This window comes from Emydura macquarii, unplaced genomic scaffold (genome assembly GCF_026122565.2).
Source record: "Emydura macquarii macquarii isolate MOO-44397 ecotype Brisbane River unplaced genomic scaffold, CSIRO-AGI_Emac_v2 contig_1644, whole genome shotgun sequence".
Taxonomy (NCBI): Eukaryota; Metazoa; Chordata; order Testudines; family Chelidae; genus Emydura; species Emydura macquarii.
The window spans coordinates 7,136,803-7,156,640 of record NW_027131781.1 but is presented as its reverse complement, the minus strand read 5'-3'; the positions used below and the strand labels follow the sequence as shown (position 1 = coordinate 7,156,640).

The 19,838-nt window shown below is 41.9% G+C and overlaps 2 protein-coding genes across 2 annotated transcripts; both read right to left on the bottom strand.

The window, feature by feature from the left end:
• Window positions 1-4,384: 4,384 nt before the first annotated feature.
• SELENOS (selenoprotein S) lies at window positions 4,385-11,724 on the bottom strand. The gene is made up of 6 exons (XM_067555588.1): window positions 11,562-11,724; window positions 11,161-11,295; window positions 9,482-9,588; window positions 7,747-7,836; window positions 7,557-7,635; window positions 4,385-5,534 (listed from the first exon to the last, which is right to left on the bottom strand). The coding sequence occupies exons 1-6, from the start codon at window positions 11,638-11,640 to the stop codon at window positions 5,452-5,454; spliced, it is 573 nt and encodes a 190-aa protein (XP_067411689.1). The 5' UTR covers window positions 11,641-11,724; the 3' UTR covers window positions 4,385-5,451.
• Window positions 11,725-13,506: 1,782 nt separating this feature from the next.
• On the bottom strand, window positions 13,507-19,602 carry SNRPA1 (small nuclear ribonucleoprotein polypeptide A'). The gene is made up of 9 exons (XM_067555587.1): window positions 19,353-19,602; window positions 18,862-19,009; window positions 18,173-18,251; window positions 16,915-16,961; window positions 16,067-16,169; window positions 15,414-15,493; window positions 14,834-14,909; window positions 14,287-14,380; window positions 13,507-13,876 (listed from the first exon to the last, which is right to left on the bottom strand). Exons 1-9 carry the CDS (start codon window positions 19,432-19,434, stop codon window positions 13,818-13,820), a joined length of 768 nt encoding a protein of 255 aa, XP_067411688.1. The 5' UTR covers window positions 19,435-19,602; the 3' UTR covers window positions 13,507-13,817.
• Between the last annotated feature and the right edge of the window lie 236 nt (window positions 19,603-19,838).

Below are 19,838 nucleotides of genomic sequence, written 5' to 3'. Positions count from 1 at the left end.
TCCTTCTGACCCCTGGCTACCCTTCACTATTAGCTTCAGCTAGCAGCGAAGTTCTCTTCCTAAGAAAAGGAATACTTGAATTGAGTATCACAGAGAACTGGCTAAGGTTAAAATCGATCAGACCACAGACTCGTCTACCAAGGGAAGCGCTGAAAGCCTCAGTTCACTGAGAACTTCAAAACTTAGTCTGGACAAAACTCTAGAAAACACGGCAGAACTCGTTTTACTGTAAGAGGTTGGCTACTTATGTGGAGGCTGGCTGGAAAACAAGAATTCAGTTTCGCAAAATTTGTTTGAGGTTTCTGCATTTCATTCCTTGTCGATGTGGCATGAAACCAAGACCTTTCAAAATGTTTTGCAAACAAAAAAATAACCCCAACAAACCCAAGTGAGAAAGGGGCCTATACTCTGGGGGTTTGGGCACTCAGATGGGAATAAGCAAACCAGGTTCAAGTCCCTGGAAGATCAGAGACTTGAACCTAGGTCTCCCCCCGATGTGCCCTAATTGCTTGGATGTTCTGGAAAGGGTCTTGCTCTTGTTTTCCATCCTGGGCCTGAGAAATCTTCCCAACGGAAGTTTAGTCAAAACTGATATCTTCCTGTAAAAAGTTTGATGAATTGGCATTTTCTGACCCAAAAAACCACTTCAGATAGTTCCTGCCCAGCTCTACTCATTTGTATTATATTATTTTCACATCCCCATCCAGCCTCTGCTAGGGAGTTACTGCTTGGTTGTTGTACTGTAAGTTACATATTAATATTTTCATTAACTCAAATCTGAGTAATGCTATAGCAACTTCTAATCTTGAGGTGGCTGAAGACAGTTGTGCATGGGTCTCGATGACCTAATATAGGTCTTTTCCATCTCTAGCTTCTATAATTCACTAATTCATCCTATTAATTCAGAAACCACATTTTCAAAGAGCCACTAAGATTTTAAGAGCCACTCTCAATGTCTTATAAGCCTGGCCTCATTTCACCATCGTTTTAAAAGGCACAAATAAAGCCAAAGAAAAGTCACTACAATGTCAACATGTTCTGTTAATTTATATTTCCTGTAACAGATATTCCTTGGCAGTTGTTTAATAAACCCCTACATAAATTTAGACTAATTTCACTGTGTGTGCAGCTTAAAGTATTTAAAGTAAAGTCTAGCTATATTTTGAAGGCACCTATCGCCTTGGAAAGAGATTTTCAAAGGCACAAAGGGTTTGACGTCAGATGAGAGCCAAAAACTTAACTCCTTTATGCCTTTGAAATTCTACACATGGGTGTCTTGGTATCAATACACTAGGAGATTTAAACAATATTTGTGTTCACTAGAAATTGGTTATAGTTCTAGAAAAATAAGTGTCAGTTTTGATGTTTTACAGTACAGTCTCTTCCAGAGAAATATTACCAGTAAATGCACATCAGTGCAGTTACAACAGTCATTAAGCAATAAGCTTTTAAGCCAGAGTACACTGATGTGTTTGAAGTCCGTGAGTTTAAGGAATGATCCTGTATCATTGAAATTTGTTGGAATTTTGAAATTGTCTTAAATAGGAGCATGGCACTCCAGAGAAATGTGTTATAACCCCTTTTTCACTCACTTGCAGTCCTGGATAATTTTCCCTCTGGGCTAAAACTTTCCATATTTGCTTTCAATCCAGAATTAATCTGTTTTTTAAACGTCTGAGGGAAAAAGCTTCCAGCTGTTTGAGTAATTGCAAGCCAAAAACAAAACCAAACAACCCTCACCCCCATTAACTCAAAAATGGCTGATTCAAGAAGACTCAAATTTGGCATGCTTCACAGACTTGAGGATTAAGTTTTTTTAAGTTACCAGCAACTAAATAAACTCACTCCATACTCAATGGGCATTTCTTCAGTTCCGAAAGAAGGAACAAAATATACATTACTAGAGGTGGGCAAAATGTTTAGAGTTTATTAAAAATGACTAGTTTCGGTCATCCCGGGAAACTGTGAATTTGACCAATTAGTTTTGACTCAGTAAAAGTTCTTCCAAGGCCAGCTTCAGACAAGAGTGAGGGGGTACTTTCCCCCTTCTAACCTTTAGTTAATTGTTTAGGGCACTTGATTGGGATGTAGGAAAAAGCAAGTTTAAATCCCCACTCTGGAGCAGGGACTTGAAGTCAGCTCTCCTGTAAGCATCTGGACCACTGGGCTAAGCTGTATTCTGTGACGGGCTACTCTCAATCCACTTTGTATGAATACATAAATATTCACTGTGCCAGAGTGAACTCCTCTTTAGTTTGGTGATTAAGGCACTTGGCTGGAAGGTAAGAGACATGGATGCAAATCTTCTCTGCCCAGTCCAACACACAATTATTCACCCAGCTCTAATTATCAGAGAGAGCTCAATGAAATGCACATTCCTGGTGCCTGGCCCGAAAAGGTTCCTGACACAGAGAGGAAATAGTACGCAGCTAATTCAGATTCATTTAACACTTAGTAAAAATCTTTTAAGAAACAAAGCTGCCTTAAAAAAGAAAAATCAGGAGTCTGGGAAGTTGAGTGCAAAGGAAGCCTCCCCCTCACCCACCTTTGATTCTGCATCGTTAGCATCTTTGTAATTTGTGGCATTTTGCACCTTTCACTAAAAACGAAATGTCACTTTCTAGGGTGAAGACAGCATCCCAGCATGAACACATGCTGCTGCCCAGTAAACCCAGCCTTAGGGAAAACTCACTGATGCTCAACCTCTGAAGTCTGAAGACAACGCTGCCACCCCATTCACTCCAGTGAGCAGTGATCTTCAAAACCTATGAATGGCGTTTTCTCTGGCCTTCCATTTTCCTTTGCTTTATTCAAAAATGACAAATCCCGAGAGGCGAAATGCCTCACACTACAGTACATATCACATACATACTAAGGAATGTTTGAGGATATGAATCAAAGCACACAGAAGCCATGGAATGTAAGATGGTTTTGATAGTAAATTAACAGCCTTCTCATTGCACAATTCTGTATGTATTTAGATATATCCATTACAATCTAAAATGAAAATGACGTGTAATGGGGTCAGGTTAACATTAGGATATCATTCACTCTTCCAGTTCCTGACTTGGAACTTTTAAATTCAGAAGATTAAACGATACACTACTGTAATATGCATTTATGATCAATGGTTGAAATTTGGGAACATAAGATTTAGGGAGCAGTTGCTATAAAGATTTGTAAACTCATACAGTGGACTATCCCCACAAATCAGTAAGCAGAAATAACAGTGAATGGTCTCCAAGTTTGTGTTTAGAAGTTTTCCAGGGGCTTTAAGCTAGGCTAGTGAAATAGGGCACTGTATGTACGAACTCAAAAAAAAGAGATCAGAGAAGTGTGGGTACTTGTCCTATGCCTTTGATAAGAACTTTTCATGCTTTATCTTGCAAGACTCACAAAGGACTAGCCACAGCTACCCAGTTCTCTGATAAAGTACCAAAGAGGGTGGGACACTTATAAATGAGCTTCCTTTAGATCAGCACTAATTTCAATTCCACCCACACAGCTGAATACATGGCAGAAAGAGGACTGAAGAGCCTACCCTCTTTATTCACTTACTGTTTAGAGTTTCATGCACGTAGAATTTACACAGGCTGGAGTTAAAACTCATTTGCAAACTGTAGACTCTTTTCAGCACAACAGTTCCGTAACCTTCCCACAGTATAGACCAACAGCAGGGTACAGAACAAGCTTCTGTACCCAGCTGAGCTATTCAGTGTGAGAGACTGCCAGGCCGTCAGCCAACGTTGAAAGATTTCTGCAGTGCCTCTGGTGGGGAGATGCAAGATGGTACACAGTAAATGACCCTGGTGGCCTCCAGATGAAAGACCTGATCCTGCATGGGGACCCACTACACTCATGCAGGCTCCCATTGATGTCATCAACACCGGGGTCACTGTGAATGAATCACTGCAGGATCCCGGCTATACAAGTAATACACATTCCTCTGTTTAAAGGTCTTTTAGTTTTCAAATTAACCAGCCCACGATAGTCCTACCACCCAGCCAGAGATCATTGACTGCAGCTTGGAAATAACTACTAACTTCCTCCATCAATTTGAAAGCACAAAGCCCTTGCCAGATGTTTTTCCACTTAAGCTCTCCAATTGCAATGGCTGGATAAGATTCAATTGCTGATGATCTGTTTTACCCTAGTTTCCATCATTTGTAACTTTGACGCTTTCATTTTTTAGATGGATACTTTCCCCAACTTGGTCTCAGCCTGAAGGTGATTTATTAGAAAACTGACATTTGGCATTGAAATAGCCTTCAATGGAAATTAAGAGTTTAAAAAAAAAAAATCAATGAGGGATGCCATCAAAATGTCAGGCCCAGCCTTAATGCTGAATTAGTAGTCAAAAAATGTAATCACACAATTCAGGAAGTATTTTGCTTTAGACACATTTATGGAACTAGAAAAGGTACCTCCTTTGTAAAAAGATGCTGTAAAATTCACAATATTGCAAATACTAAGTTTACAATTTGTTTGCAATGATATTTAATATTTACAGTATTTTGTTTTACAAAGTTGTTGCAATAAAAAACGATATAGCAAGAAACCCCCATCTACTGTCTAGTATCAGTGATCCTCCCTGGTTTGTTTACCATTTATAAGGACAACATCATCAATGCAGCTTGTCACAGAGACTTACCTAAAATAATTGGCTTTCAGTACTAAACCCATGACATTTGAGCCCTTGGAGCCATGCTCTAAGTCATCCACTGAAGGATTTAGCGCTAGTAACCAGCAGGAACATTAAGTCAGTCTTTCTGAAGTGTCTCCAGGAATGGAAATGATATACAGGAAAGCCGTATTCTTAGAGGCCTGTCACCCGTGCTTTTGTGCTCCCCACTGCAATAGTAGATTATTGTACCTTCCCCATGCTTTTTGAAACCCCAGTTCTACTGGAGTTGTAGGTGCCCCGAGACTTCTGTAAAATTAAGATTTACCTGTAGCACTCTGCTCTCTTTGGCCAAGATCTCAAAGCACTTTATGAACATTCATGAATTAAGTTCCACAGCACCCCTGTGAGGAAGGTATACACCCACTTTTCGCAGGTGGGTAAACCGAGGCACAGAACTTGCCTCAAGTCACATAGGCAGTCTGCCGAAAAGCCAGGCATAGAAGCCAGACTTCATGACCGAGTCACATGCTTTAGCCATAGACTATGCTTCCGCTCTAAATAAAAAGAAAGGTACCTGTTGATGGACATTCTGTTGCCTGTATAATCTTCATCCTGCTAAAAAAGGATTAGCTAATATCCTGTGTTGACAGTCTGTCACGGCTTTTAGTTGTTGCATTAAAATCTGTGCATCATGTACGTTTGTTTCTAAGTCTACATGTGTACTAAACCACGCCCCAAGAGAGTCACTGTGACATGCAAGCTGCAGGCAGTTGAATAGTGGGTCAGATTAGGCCTGCTGGTGTCATTAAACACCAGTAAGGTTAGCCTCATCCACTTGAAGATGGGCCTCCTCTGCGACCAGGTCTCCAAGAACAGGTTCCACCACCTTCTCCAGACAACGGATTATAACCTGCAATGACAGAGGAGAAGCTATGAGGCACACTAATAGTCCACTCAAGAAAAGTCACCAAACACACCAAAGGACACCATTTCACAATAATTTGTAATAGGAAGGACATGTAAGTCACAGAGGTAGCATTCTAAGGATAGTGAAAATGTGGACAATTGAGAGTTAGAGATAAAACCCATTCTAGAGGGGATTTATTTTAGAATACAACCATGTCACCAATAACTGAAGTTTGGAGATTTTAAAAAGTTTCCATATCACAGTACAGCATTCATATTTCACAAATTTGGCCGATTCCAACAGAGAAATTAAGTGGCAGAAGACTCCCAGAGCTTCCAAAATGCACAAGTGAGATGTGTAATTTGCAGTTATAATGTTATATGTAACAAAGTCTGCATCACAGACACATTACAGCTCATTCATCACTGTAGAGCATTAATCTTTATTTTTGCACCATAAGATTAAACTCTGTAACCTCTTTAAAATAAACTTCTGATAGAAGCAAAGAAGTGGCATTGCTACAGGTGTTAGAGAAGTGCATGCCTCTTGTCCCCAGCAGTTTGGCAATTTTGTTTTAATATTTACTTTTCCAATTCTATAAGATAAGCCAGATGCAGACACTGACTTTTATCTCCTAATATGATAAATACCAGATTCAGTTTCCTTTTACAAGTGTAAACCTGTGAAAGATATAGAGACTTTGTCCCTGCATGATCAGACAGATTACTACTCTCTGCTATACTGACTGAGCAATTTTCAATATCAACCCGTTTCGTTAAAACCTCCACTACTTTCCCCATCACTACAAAAGTTATCTTGTTCCTTCTTACTGGACAACTAAAAATTCTGTTTTCAGAATTTTATTCAGCACCTTCCGGATTCTTCAACTCACCCACATTTATTTCATGAGCAGAATACAGACATCTCATTCCATAATCTGTTACTTAAACATGGATTTTGCCTGGGATGAAGCTAGTACAGATGACAATAAAGGGAAATAACTAAATGAGCAACTGCGACTATGAAATTTCTTTAGCATGACTATGACCCTTTCTTTGTTAGTCTCTCATTTCCTATTCAGAACAGTTTTAATTCCATGGTAACAAACAACTAGAGTTTGTTGCTGATAAACATACCATGTGTTTGGCACTGATGGCTGTCAATATCACATTCAAGCAGGATTTTCAACTTAATAATAAAATGAACTATTGACTAAAAACGTATTAAAGTTGTGACAAAGTTCTTTGTGCAGCTATTGTAACTTATTCACTGCTGCACTCTCAAGTGTGTTGCTTCTACTTTGGTACATTCATTGGTAGAATCATCTGGACAACCACTCACGGCAATACCAATTAGAATATTGGTCCCAAATTAGGCTTTATAGTGAAAGCAGGTGCTGTGTGTATATAGGATGAGAAAAAGAAGCGACTGGCTGTGTGGTTTTTATCTAGAATAATGATATCATGGCTCATCACTGTACTATCTGAGCACCCAGGCAAATGAAATGCTGTATTAAAATTACACTTATATTTGCATAATATAAAACAAAATGCAGGAGAGAAGTATCTAATAAAGTATTGCCAGGAGATACACACACAGAGTCCAGACACCATGGTGTAGGTTACTTTTATTTACCCTGACCAAAAGAAGTTACCAAAAAAAAGTTAGTATGAATCTATATTTTCTGAGATCATGAGACAGCATCTGAGTCATGCCAAGAAAGTTTTCTCAAAGGGCTGTAATACTGTCAGGTTTTCCCACTGCAGAAATTTATGAGAGACCCAGAGATTTTCCCCCATAACATTTAGTAGACTGCAGCTACAAAAGTTGAACTGACTTTGTACTGACTATAGTGCTCAAAGATAGATTCCTCCAACAAGGCATGTTCTGTCTCGAGAATCAAAGTTCACCCTCTTTCTTTCAACAAAAAGAGACAAATCAACCATATGTATAAACTAACCATCTAGATAACTGAATAAGTACTCAATTTTCCATAGCGGACAGACACACAGGTTTCTTACTTACCGCCTCCTCGCAAAGGCTTTTTGTTAGGTTTAGGCTTTGGGACTGTTGACGAGGCAGAAGCATCAGATTCTATTTCTTGCTGTTCAGACAAATGAAAATTATTTAGAACTTGTCAACTTGTAGTTTTCAGCAAGTTATCTAATTACAGATATTTGCTGCAATATGTGATGTTTAAGAAGAGTAAAGTTACCTGGTTCACTTTCAGATTTCCTTTATAGCTTTTTCCTTCTTGCATGCTTTCCCACATGGCTATCTTTTGCCTTCTCTTCTCTTCTTCAAGCTGAGGGGGGAGAAAAAAAAAAAAAGAATTTGTAACACTGTATGACTGTATAATTAACAATTCAGCGGATACAGATGGAACAGCTGGATCAATCCCCAAAAAGCCAATAAACTGCTGCCATTTTAGCCCAGAAAAAAAATCATAAACCAAACATTGTAACAAAACGGACACAATTCCTACTTTTCCTTGTCTTAGCTAAAGTAGTAATATCCAAGTCTTTCCAACCATACTACGTGGGATGGAAAAAGAACAGGGGACTTTAAATCATAGTTGTACCTCTTTTCCCACCATGTGTGCTAAAACAATTAGAAAGAATGAAATTAAATGCTTACGTATAGAGCTAACCAGATTTTAAAGTATATATAAAAAAAGGTCTTCTCTAAAGCAAATCTTAACAAACCATGGATATGAAGTCATTTAAAATATCAGAGGCTTTTGGTATTGGAATTTGTATTGTTCAAATAAAGTCTCAAGAAGCAAAATAAGGCATATTTTCACATGGAATAGACAATTATCAGCACATGAAAATGAAAGATTTAAGAATCTTTCTTAAAGTAATTTATTTAATAAGCAGTATAGGTTAATGGTTAACAAATCAGACTCCCTTAGTCCTAAGGAAGGAAAAGGAAAAGAGGTATATTAATTTGCCCAGAGTCGAAGAAAACAAGGCTCTCTCAGCCTAAATGCACTGGACTAGATTGCTTCAGAAAAGGCTATTCACCTCTTGAACAGTTTTCCATAGACTTCAGCTACTACGATTTCTTCAGATATCAACTACACTGATGGGGACTCCGGTGCTTGAAGATATCTCTTCTTAAGTTATTACCACCTCTGCTCAACCGCAGACAGAAAATAAAGTGAACTAGGATTAGTGAGGTTCTTCACTGCTATTCTGATTATTAGCTTTCCTATAGGAGACAGCATCACTGAATTATGTGGTATTCCTCATTAGTACATGTTATTCTCCAAAGCTTTTTAAGGCCTAGTAGAGTTGCATTGGCACTAAGAATCTCCTGAAAAGTTAAGCTTGCTACTGAGCATACCAATTCCATGTGCAACTGTGTGGTTAATATGCATGCTAACGTTGCAAAAGGATGCTTACATTGGCTTACACATAAACCTGGTTTGCGTGCACAATCACAGTCACTGCCTCCAGGCCTGACTTTTTAATGAATCAGGCCTGTAGTGTTTTCTTTTATGGTACATTTGGGGGAGGGGGGGGGGGTGTGTGTGGTGGTGGTGGAGGAGGATGTTTTATCTAGGTTAATTACTTCAGGAAGGAGTAGAACAAAGAATAGAAATAGTCCTGCATATTAGCAGGATCTATTCATTTTGACTGATCAAAATCATCAGAGCCGCAATTCAACTAAGCACTTTGGCATTTGGGTTTAAGATGTACTACCTTATGCCAAAAGTCTCTGAAGTAATAAAAGTGGAATACATCAGTCTTCATAATTTGACCCTTAAGCCTTGGGTAATCTTTCAAACCTTCTCTTCCAAACAGAATATGGAAGATATCGAGCAGTTCCCAGATCTTCTACAGTGTGGTCAGGTACAAACCTACTTTGTACCAAAAAAAAAAAAAAAAAAATACTGGATTGCAAATTAAGAAGTTAAACAAATGTCGTCCTAGCCATCACATTACCTGTCTTTGTTTTTCTTTGTATTTTTCAGCTTGTGCATTCAACTCCTCTTGCATCCTGAAACGAGCTGCTACCAGAGCTTCCTGCTGTCTCACCACCATGTCAGGTTCTATGAGATCATGGGAAAAAATTGGCAAAACTATCACCTTCAAAGACTCTTGATACAGAAGTGTAATCATACAGCTCACATAGTTCTATACACTGATCCAACTTCTGATCACATTTAGAATTATCATTAACCCATTAAAGTTAACCAACCCATCAACAATTTAAAGTTAACATTCTAGTGTTTGAAACTGGTCGGTAAGAATTATTTCAGAAATACTTGCCCTGCAGGGAATACACATTCATCTACAGAACTTTTTCTATTACAAATCATTAACAAACCAACCCCGACTCCCTCCCACTCCTTCTCCAAATGGTCCTGCTTGTCTCATCATAACAATAAAGTAGAAGATTGAACATGCCCAATCAACAGAGACATGATTTATGAAGTTATTAAAGACCCTACTCTCCAAGGGGAAAGTAGACAGCCTGCTGCCTTTTATAAATGTCACAGGGAAAAAGGCTGCATCCAAAAAAAAATCTCAGATATTTTACACATTTTCTACTGTTGAAACTTCCCTGTATTAATATTTTATATACATGCATTGTATATTAATATGCATTAAATCATGAATACACAAATATTTGGATACAGAAGTTTCAGCAATAGTTGTGTAAAATACTGGATTTTTTGCATGTCAGTTTTTTTCCTGTGATTTAGTTTGGCTATTGCAGCCTGCAACAACAGAATACATTTTTTTATTAAAGAGATTCCTGTGTAGTTTCGTTATACAGTGACATCTAATTATCCCCATGAAAAAAAGCCAGTATGAAAAGGGAAGGCAACAGACGGTTTATTAGGCTCTGCGCTGCCAGTGTGCCAGGCTGAATCAGTGCCAACCAATTATTCTTTACAGAGCGCCATAATTGTATCTCATGCTTTACAGCGGCATGAATCCAACTGAGGAAAAGCCCCGACTGTGTATGATTTACAACCTAGAGCCACAATTCAAGAGAGAAGATAGCATCCGCAGTAGAGAGTTACGCACAAATGTCACTCATGAAGTGGGTGGTCAGGGACAAGATGAAGAAGGAAGTGACTGGCAAATACTAATCAGGAAGGCTTGCAAAGCACATCAAACGTCTTTCAGTTTTTCTGGCAAGGGGGTCCCAGCAAAAACCGTTTGAGAACCCCTGATCTAAGCCACTACACAAAACGTGTTGCTTTTGAGATTAACAGTCAAGACCCACTATCACTGAACTCTGTGCTAGCCTGCATCACCTCTCCTCACTACTTCCTTTACTTCTCCCCTCCTTCGGCAAAGCCATCCCAGTCTTCAAATCGGGATCTTTCGCTACGCCTTCCTCCTCCCACCCCCGCGCCAGCGAAGGCCCGGTGCCTTTTGGACCTGAAAAGTTGCCCTGGGCATGATGCCGGGGTTGGCTTGTCAGCTCCTGGGAGCAGGGACACGGGCACAGCAGGTGTTTAACACAGCACTGCCCGGACCTGTGATGTTCTACCCACCACTGTGACTTCGGGACGCCTCCCAGATATCAGGCCCGAGGCCACGGTAAAGGCTCCCAGGGCAGGCGGAGCCCCCCCCCCCCAAGGGGCAGCCCATGAAGATCGACAAACCTAGCTGCGGCCCAGCCGCCTCGGGTCGGTTCCCCCGCCGGGCTCTCCTCTTTTCGGCCAGCTTCAGAGCGACGAGGTAGAGGGCGACGCAGCCGAAGAGCAGGTACCAGCCGTAGCCGGACAGCAGCGAGCCCACTGGGGGAAGAGGAGACGGAAGCGGCCGGTCAAGCCAGGCTCCAGGCGAGGGGTGGCCAGGCTAGGCCCAGAAACCCTCTCGCTACCAGGGGTGGGGATGCGGGAGGGCTCAGCCCCACTCCCCGCTATGGTGCTGAGCACCCCACGGGCCGTGACAGGCTGACCCGGCGCCCAACCCCCCAGGGTCGACCCTGCCCCGTCCCCTCAGGGCCGGCGCTGCCCCGCTCCCGGCCCCAGCCCGCCCCGCGCCTCCCCCGACCCCTCACCCGAGCGCTGCAGGGCCTGGATCCCCTCCTGCTCCAGCGCGGGCCTGCCGGGCCCCGGCTCCCCGTCGCCTAGATCCATCCCGGCGGACGCGCCGCGGCCCCCTCACAGCGAGCCGGCTGCACCCCGCCCCCCTCACCGGCCGATCGCTGCACAGCCCTCTCTTCCCCGAGCTAGGGGCCACGTAGCCAGGACCCGGAGCGGCTCCCCCAATCAGAAGACAGCGCTGCTTCTGACGGCCAATAGGCATCGAGGAGAAATGGGGGGGAGGGGACGGAAGTCAGTGACGAACGAGGCAGAGGCCAATCAGAAGCGGAGGGATCGAAGCTGCGCCCAATCACATGACAGGGGGGGGGCCAAACCCTAAACCAATCAGGTGGGGGCGTCAGACATTCAGGCCAATGATAGACAGAAAAGCGGGGGGAGGGTATACCGAGACCAATCAAAGGGGAGCGGCGTTCTGACGCGGAAGTCTTGATCTATTTATACGGATCCCTGGCCTGTCTCAAGCTCCTCCTCCCCGGCCTGGATTCCAGCTGCGCCTGCCTGGGGGAGCCAGGTGGGTGCAGCTACCGCATGAGTTGGGGGGGTAGCCCCTCCTGTGACTGTGCAGTGGGTGCTGGACCCCGTCTGTAAGCTGTGTGCAAGTCCTGGAGTGCGGGACACCCTGCAGCCCAGTACCGTCTGCCTGTGGATGGCCCCCTCCCTACATCCATCTGGTGCCCTGCCGGAGGAGTGGGGCCTGCCCATAGCTGTTACTGGCCCCTGGAAGAGCAGAGCGCTTCTTCCTCCCTCCAGGTTCATCTGCATTTGCCACTGCAGCCCTTGTTACCTACTCTTTTAAATCCCTTCTGCTGCCTGAGGCTGCTATGATTTGGCACTGGTCACACCTACCCCTCATTTCAAGTCTCCTTCACCCTAGAATCAACATTTAAGAACAGTTCTCCCCCCTCTTAATCTCTTACCTCCTTTGCTGGCTGTAGGATGCCCATCTTCTCAAATGGCTGACTGCTGTTCATTTCCCAGATGTGGCTTCTAGATCCTCTCTGCCTACATTCATTCTCCTATCCTAGCTTCCTGGCTCTTCTCCCCGGATGCACTTCTGGGTGGCTGCATGTCATTTTAGCACATCACTAGTGCTTCTCCTTCAACAGAACTCCCACTAGCAGAAGATCAGGGTGTTTAAAACCTTTATGCATCACTAGTAAATGCGCACTCATACCTCCCCAACCCCCCCCCCATCACCTAAATCAGGCTATTGCTAGGTGCATCTGTCCCTGTTTCTCTTTATAGTATTAGTTCTTTACACTCAGCCAGTCTTCTGCTTTCAGTGGTTTGGCTTGCAATGGGAAGAGCCTGCAACCCTGAGTGTTGCTGCATAAGCATGACTGCTCTTTAGAAGTCCAGCTGACTCACTCCTTTTAAGGCATTCTTCAAGCACAGTGACTGAAAAGGCTTTGTGGTGGTGGATGTCTAGCCACTCTACCATTGCAGTGTTTCTGCAATGGGTGATTTTATACATACTGTAGTTATGCTAATCATTTCCTAGAGGGGAGACAGCTACAGAATACTAGGTTCCATGACTACAGATGAGAAGGAGGACTGCTTAATGAACCAATGACCAAATTGGCTGCTGGTACTGCCATCTTTTGGATAACACAAAACTGAGCTCCTGGCCCTAGTTAACAGATGCATAACTTTTTTTTTTTTTTAAAACAAGTAAAAAGGATTAACCAACTGACCGAATTAAAAACTTTGGTTGGCTAAAATGTAATTACCTAACAGACCATGGGCAGTTTATTTGTATGTCATTTTTTGCTTTCCCTTTCTAGTTGTATACAGCACTGTCAATATTAATATTCATATTTTAATAATTGGGTTTAAATCATGTGAAGACTTCACCAGTAACTAAATTTCAAGGGTGAATTAACTAAAATGCAACCAGGGAAAGAGAATGCATCTTAGACTAAGGTAAGAAAGAAGAGTACATATAATCTATTTTAGGCCCACAGTGAATAATTGGTCACAATAAAGCCTGCAGAAAAAGGAAATTGTGTTTTATTGGACTTCATGTTCAGTATAAAATTTACAATGGGAATTCCAAACATACCAATAGTGCTTCCAAAAAGCTCCAAACCCAACAAAAATCCATTCTATAAAAGTAGTAATGTTATTAACTTAACACTATGTCAACATAAAATGCATTCATAGACAATGATACAATACTACATATTCTTCAGATCACCTGAAGATACCATTTAAGATCCATTGGGAACTGTGTCTTCTTCCATCTCCTCTTCAACTTCCTCTGTGGGTCCTACAAAATAGATACATCTGAGCTATTTAATACTTGTCAAGACTTTACAGATGCTAATCCTCACACTACTGTGCACACCTTACTGCAGTTTTGAGCTATATCCACTGAAACATCTGACCTTGTCACTGCCCAGTCTGACATGCAGCAGGCTTTATTCCCACTGAGAAACTCCCCATAGTCTATGTCCTCCACTGCAAAGTCAGATTACCTGGTCAGCAACCCAACCCAGAAATTTACACATAAATCAGGAAAGATGGTTAAAAAAAGAACTGGTGTCATAACCCCATTCACCTCAACCCATTGATTGAGATTGTATCGAGTTCCAGGCAATGTTTTAATAAGTTATGCTTTTTGATTAATGCCATTTACATTACTGAATCACTCTGAGTAACAGAAAAGTGTACTATTACCTGTTTTTCGTTCTCTGCCAGGTATCTGACCAGACTGCAACAAACCCTTAAGTCTTTCCACTTCAGCCAGAGTCGTAGCATTTGCTATGGCATTCTAGATGGGAAAGACCAACAAAGTGATCAACACTCATTCAACACGTTAACAAACTGCTGCAAATTAACATATAAAGAACATCTGCTTCAAGAATATCACATAAAATTGTATTGTAGAAAGCTACGTGAATGGCTAAGGCTAGTTATTTACTATTTTGTGCAGTATGTTGGCCTATTCTGTGGTCAAATTTAAACTCAGAGTAAAATATCACTAAGATCAAGAAAGGGATACAAGGAAGGAAGTCCAGTGAAACTACAGAGATTTCTGCAACAAGAGACCCAAAACAAAAAGATACAGCATGTAAGTGATAAGAACATATTTTTCCTCTGTTCCTTTGGTAAGTTATGATTAAGCAGTTGCCAGTAAAGGGAGCACCTAACATCACTGAAATTCTGATCCTGGCCAGTTTCCCTGCTTCAGTTCTCTCTTTACATGGATTTCTAGAAATCTTACCTTAATTGCTTCAACATCTCCAGTGGAGGGCCCAGCTTTCTTTTTGTCAACTGGCAAACCAGCACCTGGATTGAAACTTTAAAGAAAAATAAAGGCCTATTATTAACATCCCTATGAACGACATCTGCTTCTCTATTGCATTCAATCAAGTGTAGTATCTTATCTTTGTTAACAAACTGATACAATGAAGAACTGCCTCCTTCAGAAACACCAGCAGGTCTGCTTCCCCACCCCCTACTCTTTTTATCTGCCCAGGAAGAGAAGCAGGCCTTATGCAATAAGATGATTATGCCTTGGATTTAAGGCCATGAACTTGGATGTTGCTGAACAGTTAAGAGTTCTGCTGCATGGACTGTAATGAGAAATTACCTTTTAAAAAAAAGTGGTGCTGAGCAACGGTATTCACCACCATCCAAGACTAGGATGCTTGGAGCCAGCATATCTGGTGACAGACTACCAGAGATGTTAAGACATCCTGCCAACAAGTGGCATTTCAATTTACTCTCTACTGCTGCACAGGGAAACCCAGGTGGTGTTTCTGAAGGCAAATGCCAGTTTAAATTGGTTATCTTTATCTTACGTTTTTGTTCTCTTGGCAATATCCTTTGCAAGCTGTGCACCCCGTTTGCCCTTGAACATTTTCTCTGCCTCCTGACGCTCCTACAGCGATACCACACACACACAAAGTTAATTTAAATAGCAACATAATGTGCATTTTGCATAGCTTCTTTCCTTGAAAACAAATTGGCTGAAGACTCCTTTGATCAGTGAAGACTGGTGTCTAAACACTAGATATAGAAGCACTTTGACAATAAGTTAAAATGCTTAAACTCGGAGCATGGCAGTTTAAGACTGTTCCCAGAGGAAGTTCTTCCCCACCTTTCGTCCTCAGGTGGAGTGGAGGTTTGTGTTAAGATTTCTAATTTCTCTCTCTAAAGACCTGCTGTCCTACTCAAGACACTAAAAAGGACAGAGAAGAGCCAAACTGTACTTAAACACTGGTGGGTTAGGAAGACAAAATTAAGATATTGAAAAAAAAAAATGAACTGGTGAAGTAAAAGCTGCCCCAAAATGTTTCATTAGACACTATTAGTTTTGATGTAAATATAGCTTACAAACATTGGGGGGAGGTAACAGATTGCACCATTTAATTTTTAATCAAGTAAAACAAGAACGAATGTTTAACTCAAAAGAGTCTAATTATACAGAGGCTGGGGAAAAAATGCCACTTACTTTTAATTTCACTTTCTGGAAATCCAACACTCTGATTTGGGGGACTTTGTGGATTACATACAATCTGTAATGCTTCTTATTTGTTACAGGATTCCTTAAAATACTAAGGAATAAAGAAAGATATTTAAGAGATTCTCAATATAAGAGAATGCTTTTTTTTTTTTTTAAAAAGAAGTTCTTGCATACTTTACTTTAGATTGCACATTAAATAAATGCAGAAACAATACTGCTCTTGATCTATAGGCAAAGTAAAGAGAAAGTTTATTCTCAGAATATAGTTTACCAGTGTAGTGCATTTTACTATAGTAGACAGTAGTACAGAACCTCAAACACTTCTCAAAGTGAAAACACAAACAAATGTAATCATCCATCATATTTCTACAATGAACAAAAATCTGAACTTTTCAACTGCTTTTTCTGATTCTGGCTCAATCTCCTGATTTGATTAAATTCCCTCTGCTGAAATGCATGTGATTTATATTTAATCTAGAGTATTTTGCAACAATAGATCTCAAACTTTAATTCTCATATGGTAAAATATACATATACCATAGATGCTTACACAGTACTTAATGTGAACACAGGGGCTAATTCCTATTCACTTCGATAGACTTGTTGACAATTGAAGAACTTCACCTATTAAATCTGTATTTTTTGTAGACTAAATGGGCATTTTGTTTATTGATTCAAGATTTAACACATGCATGGTGCAATGGAAAAAGCAGCTATTTTGAAACAAAGAACTAAGGAGTGACTTATAGTAAGTGTAAGATAACATGAAGGATTTTTTAAAAAGCAAGGATAGTTAAACACTGAAAAGATTGTTCATAGACAGTAAGATTTAGTACCTCAGGTAAGTCAGGGATTTAATCGTTGCCAAAGGATCCAGTTCACCCTGAATAATAGGAACACAATAAGTAAACAACTTAACAGGAGTCCAGCTCTTGTAATGGAAAAGCCTACCAGCACTCATCTAAGTAGTGGTTAAATAAAAATGGTTGGGAGTATGGGGCTCCTGTCAAGGATATCAGACTATAAAAAAGGATAGAGATCATGTTTATCTCAAGCTATTTTTTTTTTTAAAGTTGGCCAAATGAAAGTGTAACTTATTACATGACCTGTAAACATTTTTTCTAGAAATGTAAACAAAATACTTAATACCACAAGTACTCATAGTGCATAAACCTTCATTCAAAAGACAATTGCTCTTAAAATGTTCTGAATATCATTAGGATAAAATACCTTCAAAATAATGGGGGGAGGAGGGCGAGGGGAGAAAAGAGGTAAAGCAGATGGAGAACTGTAAGCAGATATTAACCTTGCCATCAAGGATTTCAAATATGCCTACAGTATCACACCAAGGACTTAAATCTGCCCTTATGCCTGTGCAATGCCAATGGAGCTGCACAGGTGTAATAGCCAAGGACAACATTCAACCTTAGGAGAGCATATAATACAACATTCACAATCATGTAATGCAAACATAGAAACGAGGGAAAATATTGCATTTGATTCCTAAATGGCTATAAATACAGCCATGAAAAGCAAAGTTTTTATATTGAGTGTTTCAGGTTTTTTAGTTCACAAAACTTTGCTTCGAGTCTGTGTTTAGACCTGGAGCTGTTTAAATGTCAAAGCAGTGAAGTGACCCTTGTGAAAACCTCCTATTCTCTTTTAAAGTTCCATGCCCATTTTATATCTTAAAAGTTATAGCATGCACCTAATCGAACTGGAAAATTAAAGAAAAATCTGACCTTTTTGTATTAAAATAGCACAATATCCAATTTCAAAAGGTACAGTCTAATAAAGGCCACAGTCCTATACACAATCCTGTGCACACTTATCTTTTATGCATAGGAATAATTTTAATTTACATTATACTGTTATACCTTTTCTAGAAAAACCTTCTATCAGTAACATGTTGTGCTTCATTGCGTCAAAAATTATTCTTCTGAGAAAAGATAATCCATGAATACATAAAGCAGGTGACTAAAACTGTTTTAAACAAAGTCATGTAACAACAATATATACAAATTATATGTGCATAATTCAAACTGCCCCCCCCCCCTTTTTTTTTTTTTTATTTTTTTTAAATTAGTAACTTACCAGCTCCACAATGCTATTGTTGGTAAGAACGATCTCCTTAAGGTTGGGTAAAGCCTGTTCAAGTCCCTCACCAATCCGACTAAAATTAATATTTAAAAAAATAAAGTCTGCTTTAGGTTGGTAATAAATTAATACAAACATGCCTACACGCTTTAACCATCAGATGCAACACATGTACAAGGGCTCCATTGGCTTGAGAATCACTCACCATTTCAAATAAACCAGATAGGATCTTTATTTGGTACTGTAAATTACCTCTGATCACATCCATTTTGTACACCCACTTACCAATGCCCCAAATTTCCTGAGCATGATTTACATTTGTCACTGGTCTACACACAAGAATGGTAAACAAAAGGTACTGAGTCTCTGTGGCCTTGAGCAAATCACGAACTCCATGCCTTAGTTTTGCTGTCCATAAAATGAGGATAATGCTCATTGACTTGGCTCAAGAGTTGTGGGGATCAGTGCTTGTAAAGTGGACAGAAAATGAAGCAGGCTACAATGCTGCTCCACATTGCAACATGCTGCATTCTTTCACTGAAATAATCACTGGTCATTTGTAAATTGCACCACTGCAACAAGACAAACAGCAGCATATGCTGGAAGCTGGCTGCACCCTGGGCCTCCTTCCACATCCACCCCAAATCTAAGCCAGGCCCCTGCTCTGACGCAGCACAGCCCCCTACCATATCCTGTTGTTATTCATCAGTAAAGTTTTCAGCCTCTTCAGCAGAGGGAACCCGTCCAACTTGCGGATCTCGTTGTCGGAGAAATCGATGGCATCGAACTGGTCCAAGGTGGCGCCCAGGTTCTCAATGACGGGGATTTTGTACCCTGGGGAGAAAGCATCAGAGCAGGGTTAGATGGAGTCTGTACGGGGGCCAAAGCAGCAGATTCAACAGGAGATGCAGGATCCCCAGGGGAGAAGCCGCGAACATCATCCCCCTCCCCATAGGCAAAAAGGGGGTGAAGCCCCCTACCTCCCCCACTCCTCACCACAAACCCCTCCCCCTAGTACCCTTCCCGCCCCATAATCCCCAGCCCCCTGTCCCGCTCCGGCCCGAACCCGCCCAGGGCAGCCACAGGGCCGGCCTCAGAGCAAGGCCCGGCCTCGCGTCGCGGCTGGGCTCGGCTCGGCTCGGCTCCGGGGTCGGGGTCGGGGTCGGGCGGCCCTCACCGCGCAGATCCAGCTCCCGGTCCCGCACGGCGTTCGTGTACTGAGCCGCCTGCTCGATCAGCTCGGCCGTGAGCTTCACCATCCTGCCGCCACGAGCCACACGCAGCTCGCGCCAGACCGCTCTGGGCGGGCCTCTAGAAACAGCGCCGCCGCTGCCGCCGCCGCGCGCAGGGCAACCTCGTGCGAACCGAGCGCCGAAGCCCCGAGCTGGCCCAGCACAGGCCGAGTGGCCGATCGCCGAGCCTACGAACGCCCGCCTCTACGCCCCGCCTCCTCCCAGCGCCATAGCGACGGAAGCAGCTTCCCCCGCCTTTCACCGAGGTGTCACGTGTCTCACCCCCTTAGCCCCGCCCACAGACTGAGGGGGCAGCTAGCTCCCCTCACTAGACGCACAGCTCCCCTGCTTCCCCCCATAGACCCAGTGGGGCAGCTCCCTCCACAGACACAGCTCCCCCGTAACCCTTATGGGGTAACTCCCCCCCCTTC

What these genes read in the sequence shown, in the direction of transcription:
- SNRPA1 (XM_067555587.1), bottom strand. Translation starts at nt 19,434, where the DNA reads ATGGTGAAGCTCACGGCCGAGCTGATCGAGCAGGCGGCTCAGTACACG. An exon ending in TCCAGAAAGTGAAATTAAAA is followed by an intron (nt 15,494 to 16,066) that starts GTAAGTGGCATT and finishes GTATCGCTGTAG; the next exon opens with GAGCGTCAGGAGGCAGAGAA. An exon ending in GAGATGTTGAAGCAATTAAG is followed by an intron (nt 14,381 to 14,833) that starts GTAAGATTTCTA and finishes TTTCCCATCTAG; the next exon opens with AATGCCATAGCAAATGCTAC.
- SELENOS (XM_067555588.1), bottom strand. Translation starts at nt 11,640, where the DNA reads ATGGATCTAGGCGACGGGGAGCCGGGGCCCGGCAGGCCCGCGCTGGAG. An exon ending in CCAGGCCCTGCAGCGCTCGG is followed by an intron (nt 11,296 to 11,561) that starts GTGAGGGGTCGG and finishes CTCTTCCCCCAG; the next exon opens with TGGGCTCGCTGCTGTCCGGC. An exon ending in GGCGGCTGGGCCGCAGCTAG is followed by an intron (nt 9,589 to 11,160) that starts GTTTGTCGATCT and finishes ATGATCTCATAG; the next exon opens with AACCTGACATGGTGGTGAGA.